The 13,103-nt window shown below is 39.0% G+C and overlaps 1 protein-coding gene across 5 annotated transcripts in view; it reads left to right on the top strand.

Moving 5' to 3' along the window:
- The window catches only part of si:dkey-112e17.1 (uncharacterized), a 38,916-nt gene extending 26,195 nt beyond the window's left edge, over positions 1 to 12,721 (top strand). For all 5 annotated transcript variants that reach the window (XM_057832384.1, XM_057832387.1, XM_057832383.1 and 2 more), the window contains 2 exons: positions 11,010 to 11,246; positions 11,450 to 12,721. In XM_057832384.1, the coding sequence (XP_057688367.1) occupies positions 11,010 to 11,246; positions 11,450 to 12,136 (924 nt within the window). In that variant the 3' untranslated portion in view covers positions 12,137 to 12,721. The remainder of the gene's footprint in view (positions 1 to 11,009; positions 11,247 to 11,449) is intronic.
- Positions 12,722 to 13,103: the final 382 nt, after the last annotated feature.

Genomic DNA, 13,103 nt, shown 5'->3' with positions numbered 1-13,103 from the left:
CGACTGAGTGAAATCACTGGTCCACTAGCAAAAATTTGGGCAGAACACAAGGGTTAAAAAAATACCTGGAGCCCTGGGTATTGTTTAATTTGTTCTGAATATGTACAGTGAGGAGCGAAAGTATTTGCACCTACTGTGATTTTGCAGGTTCACCCACTTAGAAAATAGGTAGAGGTCTGAAATTTCAATCATAGATGCATTTCCACTCAGACACACAATCTTAAAAAAAAAAAATCCAGAAATCACATTGTATGATTAAAAAAAAAAAAATCTATATGTTCATAAGTATTTGTATCCCCGAGAATCAGATATATGACACACAAAGAGTTGTCAAAGTCCACCTTTACCCTATGAGTAACCACCCACCCACCACCTGTTTAAGCCTATTATTGTCACCTGTGCACCCTACAGTCATAATCCAACTTCTACCTTAAAACCAGAGAGATTTCAAAAGACACCAGAAAAAATGTTGAGCCCCACAAAGCTGGAAAAGGCTATGGGACAATTGGAAAGCAGCTAGGTGAGAATAAATCAATAGTTGCAGCCATTTTTAGAACCTGGAAAAGGCTAAACATAACTAATAATCTACCTCGGACTGGGGCTCCATGTAAAATTTCTCCTCGTAGGGCATCACTTATAATGAGAAAAGAGAGGGCTGAGCCTAGAACTACATGGCAGGAGCTGGTCAATAATTTGAAGAGAGCTGGATGCACATTTTCAAAGGCTACTGTCAGTAGAACACTACAGTGCAATGGTTTAAAATCATGCATTGCTCAGAAGGTTGAAGGCTGTACATGTGAAGGCCCCTCTTAAGTTTGCCAGGGACCATCTGAATGATGTAGTGGGGTCATAGGAGAAAGTCATGTGGTCAGATGAGACCAAAGTAGAACTTTTTGGTGCAAACTTTACTCGGCGTGTGTGGAGGAAAAAGAAGAATGAGTACAATCCCAAGAACACCATCCCCACTGTGAAGTATGGGGGTCGAAACCTCATGCTTTTGGGCAAAGGGGACAGGATGACTGTACTGTGTAAAGCAGAGGACGAATGGTGAAATGTATCGTCAGATTTTGAGCCACAACGCCCTTCCCTCAGTCAGAGACTTGAAGATGAGTCGTGGCTGGATCTTCCAACATGACAATGATCCGAAGCACACAGCTAAGCTGACCAAGGTGCGGTTGCGTAAAAAGCATATCAAGGTTCTGGATTGGCCGTGCCAGTCTCCAGACCTCAATCCAATAGAAAATTATTGGATGGAGCTGAAACTGTGTTTCTCTACTACACCCCCGAAACCTGACAGATATCGAGAAGATATGTGTGGAGGAATGGACCAAAACCCTGTTTCGATATGTGAAAACCTGGTGAAAAACTACAGAAAGCGTCTGACCTCTGTAATTGCAAACAAAGGCTTCTGCACTAAATATTAGCAAAGATTTTTTTTCAGGGGTACAAATATTTATGAAGCCCAGTAAATTACAAATAAATTATTGAAAAAATCATACAATGTGAGTTCCGGATTTTAATTTTTTTTTTTTTTTTTAAATAGATTATGTCTCAATCAATTGAAATGCATCTTTGATTAAAATTTCAGATCTCTAACCATTTTCTAAGTGGGTGAACTTGCAAAATCACAGGGTGTGCAAATACTTCTGCTCCTCACTGTATGTATTTATAAAGTTATATGTGTTGGCAGACATCATGACCCTCTGAAAGAAACATAGCTATAACGGCTCTCGACAAAGATTACTTTGACACCCCTTGCCTATCATGTTGTTGGTCGCAGGTGAGTTGAACTGACTTTGGCATAACAACCAACTGTGTAGTCCAGGGGTGTCCAAACTTTTTGCAAAGGGGGCCAGATTTGGTGTGGTAAAAATGTGGGGGGCCGACCTTGGCTGAAGTCCTTCACGTAGACCAATATATTTAAGCAAATTTAAGCAAGACATTCTGTGTGTCACATTTGCGTTATTATTATTTTTTAAATGAATAATTTCAACAATCTCACAACTAGCCTTTGTGGCGTTCTCTTTCGACTCTCGGGCTCTTGTGAAATACAGCTGCTCTGAAATTAAACTAGCTTCAAGTTCAATTTCTTGCTGCGTGTCTTCCCTGCAATCTTGTCGTACATGTCAGCGTGTCTTGTTTGGTAATATCGCCTCACATTGAACTCTTTAAAAACCTCGACTGTCTCTTTGCAAATGAGGCAGACACAGTTGTTGCGTATTTTAGTGAAGAAATAGTCCAATTTCCACCTATCCTTGAAGCGTCGGCCGTCGCAGTCAACTTTTTTTTTTTGGTTGATTGTCGCCATTTTAGAAAATGGAGGTAATGGGTCACACGGGGTAATGTTGCTTAGAGTGCTGCTGCCTTTTAGTGGGTAAATGAGGAGCAGCATTCAGTGTGTATGCTGCTTCATATGCTGGTAGCAGTACTGCTGACCAATTTATTAAGTCTGTGTGCGGGCCAGACGTTATTCATTTTATGACAGAGGCTGAGGGCCGGGTGAAATTTGACCACGGGCCGCATTTGGCCCCCGGGCCGGACTTTGGACATTTCTGGTGTAGTCCATTAAGCTATGATTGAACTGCCTATTATTTAGGGTAAAGTTAATGGCAAATAATTTCAGGGGCACAGTCTTCATTGTTCTGTAATGACCTATTCATTACTTTTATGTAGACAAGCATATGGCTTGTTTGTGCCTGAAACTGTTAAAACCCTTTGCAATTCTAAATGAGAAAACACTATCATTAAATGTCGAGGAAATGTAGTTTACCCAAACATTATCCTCCCAACTTGCTTTTGTGTTCTCTTGGAATAAATGTTGGCATAAACAGTTCTGGCAGCTTTTTTGAAGGACTGGCAAGCTTTTCTGCAGCCTGGGCTAATGGAGTATTATCAACAGAGCCAGATTCCCAGCACCAATTGTGTGTGCGTGTGTTTGTGTGCGCGTGTATTGCATGCATGCTTTGGCACACAGTGTGTGGTCTGTCTGTGTGTGTCCTCCATGCAGACGCCCCTTCATATCATATAATAATGTTGCACTGGTTGCAACCAGATGAACTTGTTTGACCTTTTCATCAACCCAAGAAACCCTGGCTTTTCATAGAAGCATGTGGCATTTTAACCATATAATCCATGCATAACTCTGAATTCAACTGAGATCCTCCATGTTTTACCCCTCTCAATCCCATATTCGGGAATTTCTCACACCACTCGCTCTGAGGCTGATTTGTCAACATGTGTATCAAACCTAAAAGTACTCATTGTGTTCGAGGTGCTTTGGTGACCAGAGTAACACTTTATTTAAACCCCCAGCTAATTCTTGTCTAGACAAAGCTAGTTGTTAGTGACTCTGTGGGAAGGATTATTCTGGTCTTGTTCTCTTGATGATGGGCGCAAACCCTAAAACCTTCGCCCTCCCCGGAATAATAGCAGCTGACCGATCAGGAAGGATAATGTTGCATGCACACGTCCAGCCTGTCAATCATAATTAACAGCCGAAAATGAAGCTCAAATAATTGAACAGACATTTTAAATTGAAGCAAGCTTCACAATCTTTTCATGGTAAACCGGTTTGTAATTTTATCACAACCTGGGTGTGGATATGCCACCTCTCTATTGAATAGTATACGAGGTATTCACACTGGCAAGTTATTACGTAGCTTAACATCAGTCTTGTTTTTCAGTGAAGATGCCACCATATACCATTACAAAGCATTCAATAAGATGTTATAATTATACATGGTGTAAAAAGTTTAAAAAGGTAGGAAATGAAAATGGGCAGAAGTTGCAATGTTATCTTTTAAAATGTTATGAATTTTAGCTTTGATGAATTAAATTAGTTGAATAAGGTAAGGATTTTACTCCGCACAATTTCAGTGCAAAGTCGCATAGGGTTCTACATGCCTTCTCCATTCCCTGACCCTATGATCCAATGTCCCGTAATTTAATGTTGAAGCTTTCATGGCTGCAGTAAAGTTTAAATGATGGAAACAGGTGAGTTTCTGCTACTGCTTCTAATTTTGATTACAAAACGTGAATTTTGATTACAAAACAGGGGTGTGACAAAATATTGAAATGGTGATATATCGTGATACTTTGTATCCCAAAAGGTTATCGATATTTTCCTGCCAAGAATCGAGATATTATTTTAAAAAGGTGTCAATGTCTTAAAAAAAATAAAACTAAAAAGGAACCAACAAGTTGCTACCAAAATCTTCCACCATAATAGTGTCTCAGTTAACTCTAGGCTGCATTGATGGTGCACAAGGCTCAATCCATTTAGACTGGGTTTTCAGGGCATTTACAGGTAACTTGTGGTTCATTTTAGGGCATCTATAGGTCATTTCCCGTTGAGTTTTAGTCTCTGCCTATTCATTTGGGTGATTCCCAGGTCACTTCCTGTTCTGTAACTCAAAATCAACAGGAAGTGACCCATAAAATACCTCAAAATCAACAGTAAGTAACTGAACATCAACAGGTAAATGACCCAAATGGCCCAAAATGACCTCATTGCCTGCGACTGACGGCCATAGACGTTCAATCCGTTTGAAGTGGGAGGGATGGCAATTCGTTCATTCGCTGCCACCCTCCCATTTCAAATGGATTGGACGTCTACTAGTGATATACTCATTCCAATTCACAGCAGAAGCTTGTTTTTCTGTTTATAAGCTGTTGGTTAGAAAATCATTCTAGGATATTCTACAAATGTATCGATAATTTTTGTATCGTCAGATCGTGTATCGTATCGAGAGGTACCAAGAGGTTCCCACTTCTATTACAAAACGTGGAAATTCCGAAACCCCTTCTGTTCATTTGACAGTTTTAATCATCTCAATAAATAATGAATGAGTGTGTGAGCCACACATACTGAGCTGGACCAAACACTCCAAGCAAACGAGTACACTTCCTTTTATATAATCCGTTCATTTCATGCACTAAACAATCCATGGAGAGAAGTAAAGGTGCTAGGAGGAAGTGGGTCAGTTCAGTGAAGCTTGAATTGTCAATCTCTGTACGCTTTCAAATAAAATCAATTCAGTCACTGACTGCTTTCTGATCTTCATGTCCAAGCTCAGTAGCAAAGATGCGTGCTTGCTTCAATAACAAGTCTCTCGCACAGTGCAGCCCATTGACCATTGTATCTGCAGTTGAGTGCTGGGGCAGAATGCCACCAACAATATTTGCACTATTTATATTCAGGTTATCTCAATCATAATTACTTTATCACCCCTCAACAGCTTCACTTGGAGCCTACATGCCAGTTCAAACTCCAACATTAAGAAACAGCCCTTCTTAACAAACTCAATTATGGATTGTTTTACTCACCAGCAAGGGTAAAAGTTTGGTCTCAACATTGGTAGGGACAATAGAACAGCCAGTGTTGTTAATAACGGCGTTAGGGTATTATGGCGTTTCTAACGACGTTATTTTTTCAGTAGTGAGCAACCTAATTCATTACTTTTTCCCGTCTTTGCAATGCCCATACCGTTACTGAGGATTTGAAGGGGCGCGTTAGTGCATTACCACAATTTGGTTGAATGAAGCGCAAGTTGTCTGATTTTGTCACACAACCGCCTGCCTGCTTGTCCTGGAAAGTGCAGAGCGGGAGGGTGGAGGAGGGGAGGGGGTGGTGACGCCGTTGCAAACGCGATGATGTTTGGAAGGTGGCTCAGACTGTCAGCATAGCATTTGCGTTCTCGTTAGCATTAGCATTTAGTATTATTAGCATCTTTTGTGTTTTTTCATTGCAAGCAAACCAAATCATTTGTAATTGCAATCATTTTCTGGGAAAAATTGAGATTTATCTGACAGAATTGCAGGGGTGCTTTTGTCCAGCACTGTAAATAAAATGGAAATGAAAATTGGGGAGAATGGGGTAAACCTCAGTTCACTACATTTCTCACAATTTAACTTTTTAAATATGCTGAAATGCTCCCAAAAAGTTAAGAAAATGTTGGGACACTATAAAAAAAATCAGTATTTTATTCAAAATAGAACAGACGACAGATCAAAAATTTGAAATGAGAAAATTTATCATTTTAACTAGGGCTGTCAAAATTATCGCGTTAACGGGCGTTAATTAATTTTTTAAATTAATCACGTTAAAATATTTGACGCAATTAACGCACTAGGCCCGCTCAGACAGATTTAAATGTCAGTACAGTGAAAGGCCAACTTGTTAATTGTGTTTTTCCGCCCTCTGCTGGCGCTTGGGTGTGACTTGAATATGTTATGTGGCGTAATGTCGCTGATTATTTGGGATTCGGCGCGCTTTTCTGACGTGATTATATGTCAACGCGAACTCACACTAATAGACAGTGCTATTCAGACCAGCTAACGTCCGCATCCAGTATTCAGTGGCAGTTCTCATAGCCCCATCACACTGTTTGTGTCTAATACATGCATCGCTTGTGAGTTATATTCCTCCTTTGTTTATATTCATGAGCATTAGATAGTTATTGATGATGTGTATTTGAATTTGTTCACATATATGGTGAAATGCAGTTACATTGTTAGATGCTTGTGAGCTAATTGGCTAGTGCTACTGCTCAAATGGACACGTGTGTGTACATTTTATGTTATTTTGTGATTTATGCAAGTTATTGACACATTGCCTTGTTATTTTCAGTTTTACAAAAATACAACAAACGTGCTCCTGTCAAAAAGAGATGACTTCAGTAAAGCCCATGCAACTTTGCCACACCGTCTGATTTCTTTTTGGAACTTATGTTCGCTATCTGTCAATTTGTGTACTCACACACATTGAGGACAGAATAGGGCTACTAGTTTATTTTTTGATTGAAAATTTTACAAATTTTATTAAAACGAAAACATTAAGAGGCGTTTTAATATAACATTTCTATAACTTGTACTAATATTCATCTTTTAAGAACTGCAAGTCTTTCTATCCATGGATCACTTTAACAGAATGTTAATAATGTTAATGCCATCTTGTTGATTTATTGTTATAATAAACAAATACAGTCCTTATGTACCGTATGTTGAATGTATATATCCATCTTGTCTTATCTTTCCATTCCAACAATAATTTACAGAAAAATATGGCATATTTTAAAGATGGTTTGAATTGCGATTAATTGCGATTAATTACGATTAATTAATTTTTAAGCTGTAATTAACTCGATTAAAAATTTTAATCGTTTGACAGCCCTAATTTTAACCCTTGTAATTTGTCTGGGTCAAAATTTACCCATTTTCAAGTTTGGGTATGCAAATGGCAATCTCACGTTTAAATATCCAAACTTGAAAACGGGTCAAATTTATTTCTTACCTACTTCTTTTCAGGCCAAGTTAAATCACACATCAAATTTCATCCACTAGCAAAAATGTGGGCAGATTTGTAACACAATACAAGGCTTAAGGGGAAAATATGTTTGTTTTAAATTTCATGTTGTCAACATACCTAAAAAAAGAGAGGCTAGAAAAGTCAATTGTACATATAACAAACAGCTGAAAGACCAATTACCACTAATTAGTTCCATTGTCACATGATTGAATATGAAAGGAGCTTCTCAGAGTGGCAGTGTCAGAAAGAAAAATGGGGAGAGGACAGTAGCGGTTCTAGGATTTTTCTGAAACGGAGGCCAAGAAGGGGGCCCATGTAACCCTGAGGGTCGCTGCAATCTTTGTTCAGTGTTTGCTTTTGTCATCAAGGCAATACACAGATTATACTTTATGTGGTGGTAAAAACATCTTTGCTTGAGACTGTCAAGCAGGAGATGAACCAGTAAAGTTTGTAACACTCTGACTTAATTGTTTAGCACGTTCGCCACACAGTTCTGAGATAACAGGTTCAATCTCGGGGTTCTGGCCTTCTTGTGTTGAATTTGCATGTTCTCCCGTTCCTGCGTGGGTTTTCTCCGGGTTACTCCGGTTTGCCCGCAAAACCATGCATGGTAGGCTGATCGAGCGCTCTAAATTGTCCCTAGGTATGAGTGTGTGCGCAATGGTTGTTCGTCTCCTTGTTCCCTGTGATTTGCTGGCAACCGATTCAGGGTGTACCCTGCCTACTGCCCATAGTTATCTGGGATTGGCTCCAGCACCCCTGTGACCCTTGTGAGGATAAATGACACGGAAAATGAATGAATGTATGATTCATACAGTGTGCAAGTAAGGATACGACACATGGAACAATAATATTTATCAGTTTTTTGAAAAACCATTTAAATCACGAAAAGCAGCATACATATTCTAGAATAGGCTTGAACAATATCGAAAAAAAACTATCCATGCGATTTTTGGGGGATTTGCGATACATTGCGATATTAAAACTAGAATAATTTTCACCAGATAACTTACATAGCGCTTTTTGGGATAGGCCTTTATTATATTGGAAAAAACATTGCGATATTTACACTTGCTTTTGCATTGGTGCGCCTTTTCTAAAGATGCATTAGCACAACATGTAGGGCACCCACATTTTTCATTGCATCACCTTTAACGACATACTTTAATCACTCTCCATAACATTCATGTACTGTAATTCGTTTATTTATTCATCTTCTGAACCGCTTATCCTCACGAAGGTCGCGAGGGTGCTGGTACTTATCACAGTTAACTCCAGGCAGAAGGCGGTGTACACCCTGAACTGGTTGCCAGCCAGTCACAGGGCACACAATTACAGTGTTCAGTTACCTACAGACAATTTGGAATGTTCAATTAGCATACCATACACATTTTTGGGATGTCGCAGGAACCCGGAGAAAGCCCTTTCATGCTGCCTCAATAATGTGAATTATTTTTAAACAAGAAAAACTTAGAAAAATTCATGTCTTTTATTAAATACTTCATTGAGTGACTCCACTCTGCAAAGAACAGCCTGTCACTTACACAATGAATGAGTTGCCACATCACACTTAAGACTTGGCTACCGCTAGAGTATAACCAGCTTAACGATGATTAACACATTCGTGCCTTTGATCGTAAAACTACAGAGTCTTCTATGGCCAGATCAAAGCTATAAACCTGTCAATCATCCGTAACATTAATATCAAATGCCAGCTGCACTAGCGACCAAGAAAAACTGTTTGGCCACACTGCTTAGCTGGAGGACGGGTGAGAGGCTGTGGTGCTGTACAAGCATGAAGCAGCACTCAGTCAGAAGCCTGAAACTGTGATGGTCTGGTGTTGCATGAGTCTGTGTGATATAGGCAGCTTGAATATCTAGGAATGCACCGTCAATACAGAAAGATATAGTCAGGTTTTGGAACAACATATGCTCACGTCCAGATGTTGTCTCTTTTGGAGGTGAATTGTATTTTTCAACATAATACCAGAACATTAATTGCCATTAATTACAGCATCATGGCTCCGTGGGGAAAGGAGCTGAATGGCCAGCCTGCAGTCCAGAGCTTTCACCTATTGACAAATCCGAGCAAAACGACCGGAAGTACCCAGTCCGCCATTGCCGAGGTGTGGCGCCCGCAGCACACAGCCAGTAACTAGTGTTACTGTTTACATCGAATGACGCTGGGCTGCTACTGAGGTGTGTAAACACCTCAGTAATAGCGACCACAATTAGAGGGCAATGTACACAAATCTCTACTCAGATTAGTCAATAGAGAACATGTGGGGCATCATAAAGAGGAAGTTGCAACAAAGAAGGCCCAAGACAGGTGAACAGTTAGGGGCAAGACACACAGGAGGCCACGTCGCTGGCATTTAATACATTTTCTGTGCACTAGTGCGAAGAGGCGAAAATCGGCAACACTCTTGCGGCAAAGCGACACAAGACATTTGTGCACTTGAAATTTCACATACACACGCTGACCAGCGACGCAATATAATAGGAAGGGATTCTAAGTCTGTCTGTCGCCTGCCATTAAACCCAATCAAAAATGGATTTATTAATCGACAAATCATCTGCGAGGACTCTGGCCAACCCAGAAATTGACATTCACATGCCACTCTTTGGCACCATAAAAAAAAAAAAAATAAATGAAGAAAATAATAGAGGAAAAAAATGAATTAAGAAATTTTTTTTTAAAATGAAATAAAAATGTAAATAGTGAATAAAAAATTATTTAAGCATTTTTTTTTTAAAAAAATGTTATTTTTAGAAAAATACATATAAAATCATTAAAATATTTTAAAATAAAAATAATAAAAAATAAATGTTTAAAAAAATGTTTAATAATACATTTTTAATTAAAAAATATAAAAAAATAATAAAACTAAAAAATTTGAAATTTTTTAATAATTAAAATAATCATAATTATGAATAAAAAATAAAAATAAAACGCATTAAAAAGAGAATAATATTTTTTTTTAAATATTCTTGATCTTAAAATGGTAAAATAAAAAAATCAAAATTATATACAAACTAAATAAATTTAAAAAATTAAAAATAGAAAAAAAAAAAAAAATTAATAACTGAAGAGATTTTTAAAATAAAGAATAACAAAAATAATTTTAAAGTTAATAAAATATTTTAAAAAATAAACTAGAGAAAAAAAAAAAAAAACATGGACGTTCTTATTTTTCAATCTGTTAAACGTGTCTCCTTTGTCCCCAGACATTTGTAGAATGCCTCAGGTGGTGAATAAAAGTCTTACCCAAACTTTTTTTTTTTTAAATTTGTTGACACCATATATTTCCCTTAAAATGTTATTCTCTCTTTCAACTTTTTACCTCTCATCTGTTCTATTCTGAATAAAATACTGAAATTTGTCACTTTCACATCAGCGCAACCAGTTTTTTTTTTTCCGTGTCTCAACTTTTTTGGGAATGTTTGTACTGTATTTAAATAGCCTTTTCAATAAAATAGCAGCAATTTTTAAATCTACTGCAATAGATCTAATGATCTACTGATACTACTGTCTAATGATTCAGTGTTTTTCTTTGTTTTGTGTGTATATGTATATATATATATATATATATATATATATATATATGTATTACTTTTCCATTCCCGTTTTCAGTGTTTTCAATGCAACACATTGGTGTGTGGCTCCCTGTATAGCTTTCTTACGTGCCATTTGCTTTCTCAGCAAAGGGAGAGGTTCCTGAGGCACAGTGACACTGGTCCCAGTCCCGTTGCTGACTGGCCTCCACCTGACTCTGCTCCACCTCAGTCTGATCCCACAACCGATGGAAGTGGCGGCTGCTCCAGACCAAGAGCGTGGAGTGTACGCACCTTCCAGGAATTTCTGCCTCCGCTGCCGCAGCTCCATAAAAAGTGGTGCAGCTGGAACTCCACAAGTCCCTTCACCAAACTAGTAGACAGCGTTGGTATCAAAACCATGGCTTTCTTTTTACATACAGAACTGAAATAGCATTTAGAATATGTCAGTTTAGTCAGCCTTATCACAACATTTTGTAAAATTATTTTGGTACTGTTCACAGGGTTTGACTTGTCAGATATTTACGTTTTGACTGTTGAAGAGGAAAGTAAAATATTCTTTGTGAAAATAATGTAATGTCATTCCAGGCACCGGCTAGTTTGCAGTCTGACAACAGGAAGGTCTTCTCAGATGTTCAACTGGCCGCCAAGCTTGAGACGAGCACCACCTCAGACTCGTCGATCAGCAATGCTTCTTATCCACTCACTCAGCCGGCTCAGAGGCAGCGGCGCCTAAACTCAACCAGCAACCTGAGACGCTTCCGCTTCGCAGGGCCTTGCTTTGGTCTGCTCTCTGGGACGGCAGACCCGACCAAGACCACCGGGCTCAATCGTGCCCAGAGCTCCCAAGCAGAGCCCAATTTCATTTCTTCTTCCCAGTGTGATTATGAAAGTAACCAGGTGACAAAGAGGCGGGATTTCTCAAGTGATGGTGATCACATGAATGTTCCCGTGTTTGCGATCTCTGAGGAAGAGGATCGGCAGCCTCTTGTCTCAGCTGAGCACCTGGGCCAAACCACCGTCACCTCCATCAAGAATGACCCCGTTCTGGGAACTTTAGATATCAAAAGACCGGCCGCTGTCACGTCCACCCTCAGCCCACAGAATCACAGGGTCCGACTGGAGTGGAAGTCTCAGGGCAGTCAGGTATTAGGTGGGGTTTGTCCATTCCCTTCCAATACTGCCACCAGTATGACTGAGTCAAACGCCATCGATGACTGCCAGTTGCCTCACAGCCAGCCAACTGTGTTGTGCAGTGTGACCAACCATGTGTGACCAGGAAGGTTCTAAAAAGATAGGTGGGCCAGTGAAGCATTCCTGAACTATTGGTAGAGCCTTTTCTTTTGTTACAAACTTTGACTGAAGAAATCAAATTTTACAAATTGCTACATTCTGGAATATATTATTCTTTCTGGATGCTGCTTAATACTGTATTTGTATGCTGAGGTCCTAACAGCTGAAGTTTAAAAAAAAAAAAAAAAGCTTGTGACAAAGAACAAAGTGTTTGTAAGTGTACATGAAAACCAGGAGCACTTTTTAAAACCAGATTTGTTGACCATTCTGAAGCCTTTTCATGGAATGATTATTCAACCATTGCACTTCAATAGCTTTCAGTAACTCATTCTGTGTTCATTTTGTACTATGTACCTGTTGTCCCTCATACATTTCCTAATACATTTAATGCTTGCGCACATACAGTGTACTTTTACTGGATTATAAAAGGGAACTCAAATACTGTAAAATATATACAACAGAAATCTAGTGTGAAGAAAATAGCAATGACGGTATTATTTATAAAATGAGTTGACATGATTTTATGTAAAGTTTTAATAAAGGCTGTCGTTCTCATGTGGAGTAATTTCATGCTTTGACCTCCAATTTGGTTATACAGTGATCCTCGCTACTTCGCGCCCTCAGTCCGTCGCGGATTTTTTTCTGTTGACAAAATTACAGATGTAGTCCCGAGCTATTAGCGTAGTCCCACTCAGGCTCCCTCTCCCTGCTCTCTGTTGGTCAGGCAGTGAGTGCACTGGAGTTGCTTAAAGTTAACGTTGATTGACATTTAATGTTTGAACTTGCCAGAGAAGCGAACTTCATAGCGCCGCATGCATCAATCATCGTTTAACTTGTTAAACAGTTGCTGTGGCAACTCAAAGTGTAAGTGGGCATCTTGAGAGGATTTGAGTGGACTCACTCAATGAAGCTTTTAATAAAGCCAAGCATTTTTCTACTTTATTCTTTA

The sequence above is a fragment of the Corythoichthys intestinalis genome, chromosome 3 (genome assembly GCF_030265065.1).
Source record: "Corythoichthys intestinalis isolate RoL2023-P3 chromosome 3, ASM3026506v1, whole genome shotgun sequence".
In the NCBI taxonomy this organism is placed as follows: Eukaryota; Metazoa; Chordata; class Actinopteri; order Syngnathiformes; family Syngnathidae; genus Corythoichthys; species Corythoichthys intestinalis.
Note: the sequence above shows the minus strand (reverse complement) of the source record. Positions and strands in the feature narration are given on the sequence as shown.